Source organism: Dromaius novaehollandiae, chromosome 1 (assembly GCF_036370855.1).
Source record: "Dromaius novaehollandiae isolate bDroNov1 chromosome 1, bDroNov1.hap1, whole genome shotgun sequence".
Lineage (NCBI taxonomy): Eukaryota > Metazoa > Chordata > Aves > Casuariiformes > Dromaiidae > Dromaius > Dromaius novaehollandiae.
Window position 1 is genome coordinate 193,877,472 of NC_088098.1, and position 17,892 is coordinate 193,895,363.

Consider the following 17,892-nt stretch of genomic DNA (forward strand, 5'->3'; position numbering starts at 1 on the left):
TATAAACCCACCATCTTACTACAGCTAATGGTGTGAGCCGGACAGATAATGAGATAAGAAATGGGGGGAGGAAACGTCATAGATGTCTAAGAGGAGTCTAAAGATGAGAGCAGAAGATTGGCAGGTGTGAGTGTTAGTCCCTTTCTAAATTATTCTATGATTTCATTTGTGAATGAGTGAATGTTTCGTATTCTCAAAATAAGGGCAACTTGAAGAATAAGGATTTATCCCAAATTCCAGCAGGATCAAGCGGTAGGACCACAATAGGTGACTGCAAGAAGCTAGACAAAGCAAATAAGGTGTAGGCTTTGTACATGTACAAGAGAGATGTACAGAGGAAAAAGGAGAGATCTTTTTATTTCAGATGCCACTGGTGATTTTGATGCACGCTGTCATGCACACTTTAAAAGTAGTTGATATTTTTCAAAAGGGGAGGCTCATGATTTTTTGAAGATCAACCTCACTTCAGATATTTTATGTCGAGCATATCCCAAACTTTGACCTTAATCTGTATGGATAATTAGTTAGCAATAGAAAGGGACAGGAGGGCTCATAGAGTATTTAATCTACCATTTTTTTGACCAGAAAGCTAATGAAACTGTCAAATATATTTATATATACATACTTTGTTTTCTGCTTTTTAACTAAAATTACTGATGTGATCATTATTCCTCATTGTTTAAAAAAAAAAAAAAAAAAAAAAAACCCTTCTGCATCTACCATGACAAAAATATGCCAAGACTTTAGCCTGGTATGATTTATAGTGCCTGAGTTTTAAACCCATGAAAAACTGGTTTGCTGACAGATCTTTACCCCCTAATATGTTTCGGGCATGCTGTCCCATAATAGATTGTATATATGAGTACGTGTAATGAACACACTAGAATTTTTAATGAAAGAAGACTGAAACCGAACTTTAGTTCTTCTAAAGCTCAGTCAAGACAACTAATCTTTTTCATGTGTCAGGGGAAAACACTAATTTTGCTCCTCTCTGGTATCAGCCCTGCCTGGATTAATGACTGTCATCTGCAGTACTCTGAAGGAAAAAAAATCTCTCTTACATTAACACAACACACTTTGTACTTGTAAAAAAGTGGATGAAAGAGATCATTTATCTCAGAGGTTAACAAATTTGAATAGAGCTGCAGAGGCCATTGGCCAGTGAAAGGTGGAAGTAGGCCATTTGAATGATGCTTCTATAACACACAGAACCTGCTTCTTTTAAGGGGCTCTATAACAAGGTTTGTACCAATACTTGTGTTTCCAGGGGAATCAAATTAAATACCGCCCAACATAAAAAATATATATTTTTTCAGATTGAACAAAATGTGTTGGGCTGACCAACAAAAAATATGCTGTTTTTGAGGGAAGAGTTCTTTCACCAGAAAAAATGTTTCTTGACCAAAACTGAATGTATCCTCTTTTTTCTGGCAGAGAGGGGAAGAGGGAGGAAGAGAGTTTTGCCTTACTTGAGTGAAGAATGCAGACTAACAACTGGTGCTCTTTTGTTCATAAATGGACTGTGCAGGATACTCATTGGCCTTATTGCACATACAGACAGAGTTCACAGGAGGTTTCTCTGAAATAACTTATCTTCATTGCAGCTGACACAGTCCCCCATTGCTGCCATTTATATCTCATTCACCCAGCAGATCTTGAGAGGAGGAGTCTGCCCTCCGGCATGGCCTTTGTAGTAATAGGCGTTTATTGGTGGGGTCATCAATTCTTTAGCATTCATAACAGACACTGATTAGAGAGGATGATAAAGACATTGCTGGAATCCGAAGCCAGTTCTGGAATGAAAAAAAAATGTATGTAAAGTAACATTTTAAATATGCACCTGTTTACAACTGCTGATATTTTCATACGAAGGGTATCAGTAAGAGTTTAGTAGTATTAGATTCAGATGGTATAGCAGAGGTTTTAATTTGCTGCAGTTCTGGTCTAGTAGGTATAAAGACACCAGAGGATTTTGAAATACTGAACTCAGAGGTGTTCTGACAAACCTTTGTACTCATAATAACAAGAGCTAGTGTGAGCTTATACAATTTAAAACTAATTGCCCAGCCAACATCCTCATTACCATATTGATGCAGTTCATAAATCAAAGCCCTGCCTACTCAAGCTGTTAACCAGTCCTGCATTAAACTGTGTATTTCAGCTGAGAAATGTAATGTGTTGCCAGAACACTACAGAAACTTTAAAAGACTGATAGGAGCACAAACCCGGGGAGCTGAACCGCTACGAACTGATTTAATACACATGGCACAAAAGCAGTTGTTCTTGTTTGTTTTCTGAGTATGTTCTGATTTAGCCTGAAAACTTTTCATAATAATGTACTGCAGTATAGCTATAGGACTTTAGAGAGCAGAGAGCTGCTGGCAGTTTGATCAATGTGGCTTTCTACAGGATCTTCTTTTCTTAACCATGAGACTCATACCTACCTTTTTGTGAACAGAGTACTTATGTCAGCTGAATTTAACCATGTACATTAAGAACATAGGGTTTTTATATAGACAAAGGACAGGTCCAGGCTCCCACCTAAAACTACTAAATTAGTCACCTAAATAAGGTGCCTGAAGATAAATTTTTGGAATAGCCTACTTAGTAAACTCAAGATGCAATTCAGTTGCCTAAATAAGTGCCTACCTACACATACCTATCAGTGCCCTTTGAGATACCCTGCTGTCCTAAAGCATCCACACAGTATATTTATACATACTTTTATTTTTTTATATACATATATATATATATATATATATCTATAAGGACTTACAGAAGATCCACACCTCTCTGACTTTCTGAGCTGGCAACTGAAGGCCAGGTGGGATAGTCTAGGACATCTCAGAGAGCACAAGGAGCCTATATTTAGGCAACTGAATCCTGCCCTGATTGATTTTTCCTTCAGGTGTATCTCAGTGAGCTAGCTTAGGTATCAGAAGCAGCCTAGTTGTATGAGCAGATTAATAAATTTGTGCAGGGTTCATTAGCTACCACAGCAAGATTGCCTCCAGCTCCCCAAGCTCACTGCTTAGAACTAGCTGGGAATTTCTGCAAAGTTGAGAGTATTATTATACCAAACACAGGTGCCCCGTGAGTGATTTCTCCTTTTGTACTTTGCTCAGAAAACAGCAAGTGAGATTTATATTTATTGTGGTTTCTTCTGACCTGAGTGCAATAGATCTGGCCAGCTGTTGAGAAGTCTCTCTCCCTCTGTGCTAGGGCTTTCATCCTTGCAGTCAACGTATACAGTTTGCAAGCACAGAGAGCTGAAGCAAAGGGAGAGGCAAGGAATGGAAAGGAGAAAAATGAACTTCACAGTAAATACAAGTCTATACTAGCCTCCGCCCCTGTGAAGTGCCAAGGTAACTGCCTTCTTCTGGTGTCTTTTGCTGCTGGTGGGTGTCACTGGTCCAGCAGAGAATTCTCTGTGGGATGTATGCAATTTTGGAAGCCACCTGAAGTATACCCACTGGCAGGCTGTTGTGAAGGATGACTCTTTGTTGATATACGACTTTCAACAGACAAGAGCCAAAGAGAAGAAACAAACAAACCAAAACAAGCTGCTTCCTATTTACCTAATTAGTAAGAGATGGTTGTCCTATGCCATTTCTCTTTCATCAGCTTTAAAAAAAATTAAAGATATTGCTATGACCTTTAAATAGTCCATCTTGTATATATTCTCCAGTATGAGAAAACTGTTTCTTCCAACTCTACCCCTTTGTGCAAAGTAAAGATTAATTTCCAACCAGTCTATTGAGCATCCCATAAACAAATGTAAGGGAATTCACTTTAGGGTCTGAAGAAATAGTGGCAATATGTAGACTGGAGGGAGAAAACAGCTCATACCTGTGTGTCTGCTTGTAGCAAGGCTGTGTCTTGGCTGTGGTTTGGACTGGCTGCTTAGATGAAGAGCTAGGATTTTAACAATGCCAAGATCCTCATCCTAGAGGGAGACAGACCTTTTTTCCTATGGGATTTGCCCAGTGTTAGTTTTAAAATATTTATTAGGTGTTGGTTCATTCTGGGGCCTCTGCAGTGTCTGAGTATGACTGGCCGCTCTTACTATTTCATGTTCATTGCACCATTCATATAAAAACAAAGTGGGAGTATTCTAGGGCAATATAAAAAAAGCCTGTTTTCTAATTTAGTAACACAATTTTAGATGCACACATATGAACACACACACCTTTTACCCATTCTTTCCCCTGAGTATTAAGATATTCAGCAATTTCACATCAGGTTTAGTTCACATTACAATTTTAAATCACTTGAAATTTCCTTCTAAAAACACATAGTCCAACAACCTCAGACCAATATCTCATCAGGAGCTTGATGCTGCATTTCATAGGTGCAAGACAAAATACTGTGAAGTAGAACAGTGAATACAAAAGCAGTACATTGAATGCAATGCTAAAAGAGGCCTCATGGCAGAAGGAAAGCCAGAGGAGTTCTTATTCTTTAAAGATACTTCATTCATATGCTGAGAATCGTGCTGAAAGCCACATACTCTAAATTCCCCATTCATACCTCAGTCCTTTTTTGTACCTTCTGGCCAGAGGATGGAATCAGGTGTGCAAGGGATATGAGACTTTTCCAGGTGCGAAGAGCCATGTCTAGTCCTTAGCTTTACTGGTGCTCACATGCTCCTGGTCTTTGATTTTGCTCAGGATTGTACCCATGCAACGCACAGGCTGCACACAGCAGAATTACCTGCAAAGTCAAGGCCCACATTATGTAAACTGACTAGGACTAAACTTCACCCAAATATCTAAGTCCTTAGAAATGGCATCAATAGTACTATTGCAAATGCCCACTTTAGTTGCAATTAAACCACCATCCCTGTATGGTGGTAAGGTGACAATGACAGTGATGTTGAGAATGATGTTTTAGATCAAAACACAATTCAGTCAGGACACATTTTATTACTGGCAGGATGTTAGCATCGTGTCTGGATCAACCTCAAGCTCAGCTAACTAAACCAAATGCATCAATGATTCCTCCTAGACCTGAATCTTCCCCCCTCTAAATATTACAAGTAGGCCCAGCTGTAAATATTTTGATGACATAGGTGCATCAGTCAGGAAGGTGGTTGGAAAATGCCTTATCTGTAACTAGGAGCTGCGCCAGAGAAAAAAACATGAATGTAGGCATAGTTACGCTTGAAAAGTCTCCCTTTGTCTATTTGACTTACTCCATTTGGGAAGACATTTTACTTTCCTTGACAATGTAAAATGAGCTGGTGGGAGTGGGGATGGACGTGGCAAAGCTGAAAGGAAGGGCTGTTAGTAAAGCTATTCGGGGATAATAAACATATCTAAAGCTGAGACAAGCCTTACTGAACTATCATATAAAGTAATCTCTGTAAAATGGTTGCCTCAAGAGGTGGCTTCATTTGCTGAGTGACTCATTCATAAATATGCCAAATTCTTTGCTGACTTAAATACTAGTTAACCTCCGTGAAGGCAATCAGGTGCATGAAGTGTAAGAGAACTCAACATCTTAATGCTGTCCCCCTCCCTCACTGAAATGAGTCAGCAGGGATGCAGGTTTCGCAGCATCTGCGAGCACTTCTGGATGTTTCAAGGTGAAATATTACACAATATTACTAGAAGGCAGGATCCCTTACCTGAGCAGAAGGGTATTACAGCCTCTCCATTTTGCTGTTTGCTCTAATCGAAAGCAATATAGAAAAACACCTCCAAAATTAAACTATGACTCAGCAGTCTTCTCACCCTGCATTTCCAATGCCAATTCATGTTTTCCCTTTCCAGGGAAGATTTGCAAATAGCTGATTTGTAATCACATCTGGAAACTCGCATGCCCAGTACCTTGCATCGGAGCTACACTTTGCAGTACATGCAAAAGCCTGTCTGCAAGCTATGATCCTATATATACATATAAGGGAAGGCTTGTGAAATTTTGGCAGCAGATGCAAGTCTTGAAGCAACGCAGACAAATAATAATTAGAATTTGCAAGTGACAGGGAAACCTAATTTTGGTATTCCTTTATACTGGCTTGGAAGTGCTACATCAAAAGGCATTTCACAGCGTATCTGTTCAAACCCTGACAGCATCCAAAGCAGAGGGTGTGCTCTGTGAAACTGAATCCAGGTGCTTCAGGTGACAAAGTAAAGCACAGTCTGGCATAATGAGAAGAACGAGGTCACACTGTATTTTTAGAAGTGCCTGGTGTTCCTGTGAAGCATGCTCTTGCTCTCTCTTTTTTTTCCCTAGCTCTTCTTTTTTCTTTCTCTCTTTCTGTGAATAATTTGGCCAGTGCTGGCAGAGGCTGTTGTAGCCCCGGGGATTCTCACACATACCTCTGTTGACAGAGTTGTTGTGCAGCAAGCACGCCGAAATGCCTTTTGTCAAGGAGCTGTTCATTTCTTTTCCTGCTCTGCCCCAACGCTTGGAGGATCTTTTGGCTACTGACTGAGTTCCTGTTGTTACACTTATGGAAATGAACTGAATAGAAAAATATGGGGTGACCTTGCAAAACAGGTAAAATTATAAGCAGGAAAAAAGTCCTAATTCCTAAATTGCTATTAGTCTATGTGTCTCACAGTCTTTTGGCTTGTTTTTTTTAATTTGTCAAGGGAAGATTGTTTAAATCAATGGAAACTATTAAACAAAGTTACTGTAAAAGGAAAACAAATGCATTAGGGGCTAAGGGGTAAAAACTCATTATTTTAAATGAGTCGTGTTGCACTGTTCCAACCACGATCAGGACTTGATATGCTAGTTTACTATGTCAGTTCAAGTTTAAATTGACTTAATAAAAAGTAAGAAAATGCCACACATTCACATGCTTTGTAATGCCAAAATACTTAGTGGGTATTGAAGTGTGCTAGTTTCGTCAGTGTTTGCAAAATTAGTTTAGGTGACTTGCTGTTATAGTAACCTTATGAAATAAAGTGTAACCATTTGCCCCAGAAAACAATTCTCCTCAAGAAAACAGAAATGAGACTATCAACATTAAAGTCTTCGTAAAATCTTCCTATTTAATGGTTAAGCTTAATACATGCTTTTTGTGTGATCTTTGTCCAAAACTTGATGAGTTTTAACACAAATTTTCATTGCCTGGGCAAAGGAGAAGGAGGCCAACAGATCATGATGCACAAAAGTCTGAGAGCATGCACACATACATGTGCTTTTACCAGATCATAAGAGAACTTTCTTTCCATAGCATTTCACTAGCTATATCATAAATCTTTATTAATTTATTCCTGATTTGTAAGGAGCTTTCCTTAGAGAATAAAATTCAGGCTGTAAGTTTTAAACTCCTATATATGTAAAAAGCTGTAGTTCATTGGATGCTACATTGCACATTTTACCTTTAGAAAAAACTCCTTTGTTGTTTTTTTTTGGTGCTCTTCATAAAGCTGTTTCAGAGTAGCTTTTAGCTGGACAGTTGAATGGTAACTGAGGTATGCCCAATATTGCCCCTTCCAGTCTGAAAAAAAACCACAAATGCCCGTGAGATTTTTATTATCCGGCAATATCTTTACCTATACTAGTGCCTAGCAGTACCGTTAATGCTACAGTATAGATTTAGATAACCTAAGCACAATAAATGAATTTCCCCATTTATAAAGCTTTGAAGAACTTTTCCAGAAAGATTATTAATTTTTAGAACTTGTAAGTGCATACATTCATTATGGGCCTTTTACTAAAGGGAAAAATTTAGCTCTGAATGTATAGACCTCCCTGAGTTGTTCATTTTGCAGTGGGCAAGATTTCCAAGTCCATGGCTCTGCTGAATATATTCCATTTTTAGGTGCTATAAATGCATAAGTAGATCTCTATAAGATAGGGAATTTGATATTTTGTATAAGAGGTTTTTTTCTTCCAGTCACTGCAACACTGAGTGAAGAGCTATGGTCCACAGGATGAATATGGGTAAACTCACGTTCTGTCTTCTTTTCACTTCCTATTCATAGATTTCTTGCCACACTTGCACAAAACCAGCCTGCTCCTGGGTTCTTTCTTTGTTCCAGCCTCATCACAAGGAAAAAAAAAAAAAAAGAAAGAAAACAAGAATCCAGTGGAGTAAGCAAATCTAATAAAAGGAAAAACCTTTTCATGCCCTTTTTTAACTAAACTGTAGAAATTGCAGCTTCATGCCACACAGTAAAACTGGAAATCATTCTAGACAAAGAACTTAACAAAATTTAAAAAGAAACTGGTCATTTATTTTGGATGCTAGGAAAATCCAGAGATAACTAATAATACAAATTTTTGCAGAGATCCTAACTCCTGTATGGGGATCTAAAGCATCATCTTAAAATATCAGAATTAAACAAAATACCAGTGACTTATCCCATGCTTGCCTACTTCAGAATTCTTGTAGCTTCTTCTGGAGCATTTTACACCAGACTGTTACAGCAAAGACGTTCCTATGAACGCACAGCTGTATTCCTACAGGATGTTGTCACAGCAGAGTCTGCTTGGCAGCATCAGCTGAGCTGAAGAGGGCCCAGGGAACAGGCCAAAGTTGGGCAATTTTTGCCAGAACAGTGAAAGGGACAATAAGAAAGGGCAAAACTGGGAAAGAGAGTCTGGGGGGAGACTTGGAAACTTAAAGATTGCTATTCCTGCTGGAAATATCAAGATGTGAGGAACAGAGGCAACGACCAGCAGTGATGGCTGATTAACACATCCCATCTTCTCCCTAGATAGCCACAGGAGCAGCCCCTTCTGCTGCCTCTGCAGGGTGAGCAATGAGGCCACAGCTCTTTTCTTGCCTTTTGGGGAGTTTCCCGCAAGAGGTAAATCTCCTTCACTTACATCTGGCTCTGCATGGCAGGCTGGAAGTGTGGATGCTAGCAGCATGCCTCCTAGCAGGACACTGGTTGCCAGTGGATTCAGAAACAAAGGTAATGGCTCATAGAGGCACAGACAATACCCAATATTCACTTCAGATGGCAGGAGGCTTTTTCACTGTGCCCCAAATATACAAAATACTATGTGAAATATTAGTTATTCCAATCATTCCCTATTAATAATGTGTTTTCTACTTCAAAGGCATTGTGCCCAATTTCCATAGTATTAGGGAGAATCAAAGGTCTTCAGCACTTCTGAAACTGAGGTCACTTCTATTTAGGTGGTTAACTTGAAGCTCCTGAAAAAATGTGGGCTTCAAATGTAGGTTAGTCATTCACATGTATACATTTTAATCTATTAATACTGTAACAAAGATGTGGGGGTGAGATTCTTCAGCCTCTTGTAAAAGTTAGGTGATTGGTGTAAGCTTTTTGTATAGACTTCCTTCATAGTTTCGGATAAGGTAGTCATGTCAGGAGAGAGACTCATCCCATCCCAAAATAGGTATCCAAGATAAGTGAGAGGATTTATCTTCTGGAAGCATCCTTCTGTATCCATGGACTGTAGCAAGTGTCTAGACAGCTGATTTACAATCACATGTCAATTTTAAATGGCTGAAAATAGGTGAGAGGAAGTCCACCAAGAGCATGATCACATCTTTTGCATCTGAAGTTTAAATGACAAAGATAACATAATGTATTCAGATTTTCTATATATGTACAATATTATTTCTATTATCCAAAGTATGTCTATAACATTAAAATGTACACTGACCAACAATAAAATATGCCTGGCTGGTATGCACTGCTCAGTTTATGGCACCTGCAGTGACAAGCATGTCACATGCCAGCATCTCACTTTGCGTGCTTCCCACTTTGACAATGACAATGCTGCCTCTGACATGTCTTTCTCATCGCTGACAGGCTTGCCACATACATCAAAGGCTTAAGCTTCCCTTCTTATTTTGAAAAGCTTCTGTTCTGCTTTGTTGTCTCACAGATGGAGTCCTGAAACAATCATTAAAATAAATGCTATCAATATTCAATCTGTCACAAAAAGTAAATTACATATATGGGTCAATGTAAGCTATTCAGTGATGCAAGATCAGTTCTTCAGATGCACATTTCTTCCCATGCGTTGGAGGTCCACAGAATAGATGTGAGCGCAGAAATTAGGATTGATCCAAATAAGACACACAGCCAATTTAGAACTGAAGATCTTCGTATTTTTAACCTTCTCTTTTGGATTTGCAAATGTATTAGAAATGGACGAGTGCTACAAAGCATTGGCAATTCAGGGAACCAAGAGAGAGAAAATTCTAACTATATTAAAATGTGCTTTGTTTTGTGTCCGTTCATTTGGCTCCTTGCTCTTCCCTATGACATTTCAGTAGCTTTAGCAGAATGGTGTATGAGTTTTTAATGATTTAACAGACAATAAGAATATAATGAACAGAAGCACATTTAGATAATAAACACGTATCTAACAAATATCAGTTTGAGTGATTCCAATCCGTTGTGTCAATAATCAAAGTAAAGTCAATATTTAAAAGCATTTCTGCATTTGCCACTTCTTTCCTAATTGGTAAGGTAAACAACTCAAAGTTCTCAGGTTTTAAGTTCATTTAATCCGCATACATCAAATATTTTTGAAGAAGAGCTATGTGTAAATTTGATATCAGAATTTTATACTTTAGGATCATTCTCACTGATGCACTCCAATGCAAGCATGTTACCATCAATAATTTTTGTTTTTTTAATTTTCAGGAACAGCGAGAGTTCAGATCATTTGTATGAGAATCCAGGTATTAATAACGACTGTGTGATCATGTTTTTGAAAAAATAAGAAGGCATTTCCTGGCTACATATGTGGAGTTATGTTTCCTAAGAAAACCAAGAATAAAGTCATTTTGATCTCTGATGGATGAAAATTGTTGGAATGGAAACTAACATTTACGAAGAAGAACTGGGCTCACCTTATCTTACATCTGCCAAGTGCCTGGGGACTCCAAAGGAAGCAAAGTATGATGAATACCAAACAAAGACAGAAGATCAGGAAAGTCCATCTGCATTTCAGAACGTTTTACTGGAATCTGAGTTGAGCTTGTCATCTACGTCACCCTTGTTAGACTACAATGGGACATCCTTGGAACCTGGCGTGGTTGCCAGCTCTGTTAGTGCCCCTGAGCAGCCTGAGACAAAGCAGCTTTGTGGAGAATTATTGAGTTCTTCAGGGCACAAGCCCAAGGAAGATCCTTCAAACCTTCCCTCACACACAGAATGTCCACTCCTTCCACAAAAAAATTCAGACTGGAAACCAGAAAGACGTCATGAGATCAGAGTCATAAAGCACAAACCAACTGCTATCACATTTTCTGATTTTGAATTTTTATCACATGAAGCTAACACTAAACTCCACATCTGTGAGGCAGGAGAAGGAGTAGATTTTTCATCTGAAGAGGAAGAAGCAGATGGTAGAGGTGATGGTGATGTGTTTACAGAACTGCCAAGGTATGAAGCATTTTTCAATGGTCTTCATAAAAGGAATGTTTCCCAAAGAAAACAAGCTAAACATGAACCTACCAAATACCAACACATCTGTCATTTAGAAGACTGTAGTGATCATTCAGAAAAGGAATTGAAGGACCATGACAAGGAAGAGAAACACATGGAGCTGGAGGTAATACAAGCTACTCTTTTGTTCCAAGCATGTTTTAACTAATTTAATAATTTAATTTAAATAATTTAATTACTTACTACTGTTTAAGTTTGGTTAGTGGGGGAGAAGGAATTTCACAAGTTAGTATATAGGATCAGCTGATATGAACAGAACTGATCAACATAATTGGTCATTTTTAAATAAAAGTGTTTACAGTACGTATGGGTACTCTTTTACCATAATTTTCTGCAGCTTTTCAAAGGGTATATTCAAAGACTATTTGTCTTGAATACATACAACATTTCTGTTTTAATCTTTGGAGGTTCCACAAATGGATCCTTTTCTTTTTTGTGGTAAATTTTTACTAATAAAGCAAAATGCATCAGAATCATTTATGCTGGTTTCTGCTGCACTGCTAACAGAAAAGCAGCTGTAAATCAGACTGTTCATATATTTTTAAGATTGCTTCACAGAATCACAGTGGAACAAAGCAGTTGGAATGCACCAGTAAATCTGGCTCAATAAGTGTTTTTTAATTAAAAAACTTTGCAAAAAATAAATTCCTCTACTGTATAAATATGTTTGTTAATTAAAACAAACATGCAAACAGAAAACCATAGAATAATTTAGATTGGAAGGAATCTCTGGAGATCATCTGGTACAACCTCCTGTGCAAACCAGGACTAACTCTGAAGTTAGAAAATATCTGAAAATACAATTACGGCCTACTGGATTCTCTACCATTCAAAGGATTTTTGCCATATTTTCTTCAAATTATGTATCAAGAATATAAACTCACAGTAAAATATACTGTACATTAAAAATATAATGATAGGCTTTTAAATGCGACCAATCTATTTCTTCAGACCGGCCATGTTTCCATTAGTCTGAACTTCAAACTTTGGTTTTCTATTTTGTCTTTCTTTTCAAAATGGGAACATTGGCTCCATCTCCTCTGCTCCTACAAGGCTATATATCACACCACATAGAGCATGTATTTCCAGCCATTCCCTGTGTCCAGTGACGTTTAGAAAGGGATAGAGCTAAGGTGTACTGTGAGGGCAGAGTATATTTCTTCACGCTGAATGATGGACTTTTTTAGTGTAGTGGCAGTGCGGCGCTGCTCCTCCTAACCCATAGCACTGCTTCTGTTAAACAGCAATGTTTTCTGCTTTGTTACTTCATTAAAATAATATACAGGATAGGTGACAATCTAGTCTATAATAAAATAAAATAAGTTGTTTATATCTATACTGGTCTACATCATGATGCTTTGTAGACTAATGTCCAAAATGAAAATAAGAAGGTTTAGGACAAAATCAAAAACACTCTGTAATAAGAATCATCCAGCTATAATATAACCTTTTGTGAAAAAAAGGCTGGAGTAAATTAGCTGTGTTTTTTGGAATTGGAGGAATAGGAGCTTTCCAAGTGAGTTCTCACTAGTCTGGAGAATAAGCAAAGCTTTTCCCTACTCCCAGCTGGTGACAAACCAAATGCTTGGAGCTAAACATGTTTATCTTTGGAGAACTTCAGCTCTGGTACAAAAATATGAAGTGATTCCAAATAATAGGGAAAACAAACCCTTAAAATTCCAACATTCCTGAACTTGTGTCACAAATTAATCTTGAACTGCCAGGTCAGTCATACCTTTCCTTCCTCTCTCTTCCCCTCCTCCTTCTTTATTAAGTTATTTTCCATGTAAGTCAGTTTTATGCCTTGAAAATCAGTGTGGTGCCTTGTTTTCTTCCCAGTGTTTTCTAGTTTTTCTCTACCTATCGTTCTCCTTTTACTTCTAGTGCGTATAACATAGTGTTGCTTCACTAATTCCTGATTAAATCAAAGTAAGAGAGTAGAGGTGGGAGACTAATGTCTAAATTAGCATCAAAATTGTGATATACAATACTTAATTACTTCTCTCCCTTAATCTATCTCCAATTTTGGGAGACTAATTCTGCCCCTAACTCAGTGGGAGTTTTGTAGTTGTCTTCCACACTGATACCAACTTTACTGAGGAAACCCATCAACTCACAGAGAAATAAGCCAGATTTTTACAAATTGTTCACAGCAGCTAATATTAGAAAACCTAGGCTCAAAGATTTTTCCAAAACATTGCACCTTTTGATGCAAAACTGACCCAGAGATATTCTTGTGACATACAATTTATTAAATAATTACATTGCTATTATAATCCATGCCAAGGCTTGCTTCCTCATGTACTCAAAAACAGTAATACCTGCATTCCATTTAATATAAATATAGACCAAAATGCATGCGCAACATCCCTTGGATTCTGTTTACTGAAGGTCATTCCTGTAGATAAATGGGAAATGCCGGGGCTGTTGTCACTTAGTTTACTTTATGTCCATGTCATAAAATAAACTGAAGGATGCAGCTTGTAGTGCAAAATAATGGATTATAAATTGCCAGACAAGCATGTGAAACTACCTAGTAAATCTCTGAGAATGTGTCAAAACATTTCAAAAACTGTACAGATGCAATGCTGCAGTCCTGGTTTTGATTTTTTTCTATGTAAATAGGTACGTACCATTCTAGGAAAGCCTCCAAGAAGTAAAAAAAAAAAAAAAAAAAGATTATGTTGTCTCTGAAATTTCAGCAGCAGTCATGCATTAATATTCAGAATAAAAGCTCTCCCCGTGACTCTAGTTCAAACCCATATTAAGCAAATGCATGTCATTGTCAAGTTAATACTATTATTCAGAAATGGGGCTGTGGAGAAATGTCTTGCCAGTGGAAAGGCATTAGCTGAATAAAGACAGCATGGAGTAAAAATATTGTCAAAAGCGACCATTATCGCTAAGCCCCAGACTTTAAAACAGTGTAACGAACAAATCATCTTGGCCATACAGATATGCACTATCAAACGTAACAGCCTGCCTGATAATCTGGCTCAGTTCTTGCAGCTCATGGTGAAACAGTGATTATAATCTACCCTGCAGGGGCATTCCTAAGTAAATGTACTTGTTACAGACCGCAGAGGGATGCACTGCAGCAGATCACCTATTTTATGTATAGAAATAGGAGAATCTGTCACCTTCTGCACTCTGGGGAACATTGTCCCTTGCAGGCAGTCACAAAGAGCAAAGCTGGCATCTGAATCTGGTCTTAAATAGTTGTTACAGGCATTTAAGTGATAATTGTTGAGCTTCTTGTTTCATACTAATTAATAAGTGGAGAAGACTCTCCAAATGCACTGAACAGTAAACAAGTACAGGGAAGAGGTGAAAAACACACCTTGGGTATGCTGCCAACGCCATTACAAGTGGAAGAAACACTGCTGAAAACAATTCATACAATGGTGTCTATTAAAAATGGTCTTTCTTCTTTTCTAAAGACAGCTGTTCAATTCATGGACTCAGTATGGTCCCTCAGTTTTCACTCTTAGACCAGTCTCATACATATTTCCTGTGGTTTCTCATCAAATCTAAATTTAGCAACAGTGTCTTCTTTTCAAGAGTCTGGGATCAGCAGTATATTTAATGCCCAAATATCTTTCTTAAAAGGAACTTTTATTTTAACTGAAGGAGCAAAATTTTAAACATTTAAAAACAAGTCTGTATACAGGTCTGAAATATCAGTCAGGTTATTCCTCATTTTCAGACAGAAATACAGGTGACATCATCGCTAATGCTAGTGAGTTCCTGCATCCTTATTACAGACCTTTCTCCTTTGCCCACCTACCCTGCAAAATTGTCTTTTTATCTTGGGAATTAATTTTTTTTTAATTATTCACGTCCTCCTGATATTATTTATGATTGTTGTGATTTGTTCTGTCCAAACATTTTCTCAGCAACTCTGAAGTGGTATCTTGGGCCATTCTTCCTAGCTCGTTTTTCTTTATACGCCTTCATATTAAACTCCATACACTCTTTGTCCCTGAAACCAGCTCAGTATGCAGTTGCAATAAATTATTCAGAATAGCTTCTGAAACATAAGAACATGTTTCTAGATCTCCACTTTTTCAAACCTGTACTGAGCTGGGCCCAACTGATCATCATATCAGGAACTACTGTTCAACTTTACATTAGTAATCTATCTTTATCTACTCTTACATAGTCTTAAAACAGCATGGGTTACTTTCAGGAGTAAATTTCCATCAAGTAAAAAAATAGAAGATATTTGACAGGTGTTAGGCAAAAAAGAGGATTATTAAATCCTACTATTGACAAAGTGAATTATCGTGCATCTTCCCTCACCTCGGTGATTGTACAGAAATCCTACTCATGCCCGTGGCTGCTGTAGAGAGGCAAGCACAGTCTCATCAACAAGGCAGCAAACTGGAAATCCTCTCTGGGGCAGCCTCAAAGCATCCTTTGGGGAACCCATCTTAGCTGTCGAGACACCCAAAACAGGTTTCTGTCTCTGGTGATGTTACTTAGGGCATCTAAGTAAGGTGTCAAGGTTCTCTCTGTGGTATCAGAGGGAGAAGGGGCATCCTAAGGCAAGCCAGGAAGCCCAGAGGCTGGAAAGCGGACCAATGTAGAAGTAACTGCTAGAGCATGCTGGGTGCTCTAGCAACCCCACGGCAGTGGCCCCATGTCCGCACCAGCACTAGCCACTGGCTCCTCTCTCCACTGGACATTCAGAGTTCTCCTAAGGAGTCCTCTTCTCAGGGCTGCTGCTCGATGGAGCAAAGGTATCTTTATTTAAAATACATCTGCGAAGGTTGAGGCATTAACTGGCACCAGCAAATGTTGTCCATCTGGGTCCAGTTTCCTCTGAGGATTACGTTTGTACATTTTTATCTACAGTATGGGTTTGCATATAGATGTAACTTCCAGGAGAATCCAAGAAAAGTAATTTCTTCTTAAAGAAATTCTTCTTAAAGAAACTCCTTCCTATTTCTAAAGGAATCTGCTAAGTGAGCCTCTGTCATACTGTCTTCCACTACCCTGTGATACCTCAGCTGTGTAGGCTGGTAAGCGGGGTGCAGGGCCCAGGGCACCAAATCTGTTAGTCCTTACTCAGGAACCTGGGAGACGTAGAGGCTGGAGTGGGATACAGATTCACACCATGCCTCCTCCCTCGCATGGAGAAAGATGAAACCCAGTATGACTGTTGGTTTAATACTCACTTTTCAGCTGGGACAAATATGGAGTGACATACCACTTCCTATGAGTAAGGGAGACAAGATGACCTAAACAGCTATTACAGGTGGCATTCAGAACGAATAAAACTGTCAGGATTTGGCCTTGAGACTGTAAACGCAGAGACCTTTGGAGAGGACTGCACAGTCACATGCTCACTACAATGTCACGGGACTCAGGATCTGTGCACAGTGTTGGGATGTGTTCATGGGGCTGGTCTGCCACCATGAGTAAATGGTTTACTCCTTTCTGAGGAAACCCCCACCTGTTTTAAGTAAAACTGTAATATGTTTCACCACAAGCGACATCCAAAGGAGACTTGTGAAAGCTCTGTCAATTTTGATGTTTAAAGCTAGACTGGCTGAACTTGGGAAATGGTCACAGAAAACAGCCCTTTACTGGCAGGAAGATGGATGATCTGTCTTTCCAGTTTCTCTTTCTTTGATGATCCACTTATTTTCATTAATTTGTTTGTTCCATCACTGTACTATAGTTAGATGAATTTTATCCTCATTATACAACCATAACTGAGTGACAAGTTTGATAGTCATTGTATAAGCTTAGACTACATGAGTTCGGATTCCAGCTAGGATAACTGTTGAGATGTAATGGGGAAGTTTCCATGGTATCTGTCCTATATTTTGTCTGATTCTAGCCTGTGTTTTCATTCTTTTCACAAACACCAGAAGTTCACCAAAGGAACAAGACAGAGAAAACAGATGTAGGAGAAGATAAATCCACCAAAAATTTATTCAAAGGCCACAGTCTTTGAAGTTAGTTATTGATTCCTTAAAAGACAGGCATTCTTCTGTGTAACTTATAAATATCTTAATCAACGAATCATATCTAATGAAAAAGGAATAAGAAAATTTTAAGTCTTTGACAATGAATAAACTTGCTTCATTCAGATTAGATTGAGCTAATTCAATTTAAATGATCAAAACAGAGTGGCAGTCAGGCCTGCAATTATAATCAGTAATTGGGCCTGCCAAAGTAAGCTTCTTATAGCTATATTTAGATTGCTTCAATTGTGCTAAGTCCCTGTGCCTCATGTATTCCTGCTCAGTGCCTTCCTTAGCCACTCTGAAGCACTTTTCAGAGAGGTACTTTGCTCCTTTCATTAATGAGGCACTGGAACTTACGTGGAATTTAAGCTATCTGAAAATTGCTCTGAAATAGTCTCTTCTCTAATTCAGTTGTACAAGAGCAAAAACTAGTAAAGAACATATCGGAGTGAAGCACAGATTCCTTCTCCCATTCCTCCCATTCTTTGGGAGGGATGGGAATTCTTCTCTTTATC

General features: G+C 38.4%; 1 protein-coding gene and 1 long non-coding RNA gene across 4 annotated transcripts in view; one reads left to right on the forward strand and one right to left on the reverse strand.

The window, feature by feature from the left end:
• The window catches only part of STARD13 (StAR related lipid transfer domain containing 13), a 305,503-nt gene that overhangs the window by 38,307 nt on the left and 249,304 nt on the right, over positions 1–17,892 (forward strand). For 2 of the 3 annotated variants that reach the window (XM_064504938.1, XM_064504940.1), the window contains exon 2: positions 10,593–11,505. In XM_064504938.1, coding sequence (XP_064361008.1) covers positions 10,750–11,505 — 756 coding nt within the window. In that variant the 5' untranslated portion in view covers positions 10,593–10,749. Of the gene's footprint in view, positions 1–6,438; positions 6,505–10,592; positions 11,506–17,892 lie in introns of those variants that run through there. The other variant, XM_064504939.1, reaches the window with a different exon arrangement.
• LOC135327157 (uncharacterized) lies at positions 332–10,164 on the reverse strand. The gene is made up of 6 exons (XR_010387279.1): positions 9,601–10,164; positions 8,791–9,492; positions 7,913–8,001; positions 7,338–7,456; positions 4,531–4,713; positions 332–1,793 (listed from the first exon to the last, which is right to left on the reverse strand). It is a non-coding gene; the product is annotated as an uncharacterized LOC135327157 (long non-coding RNA).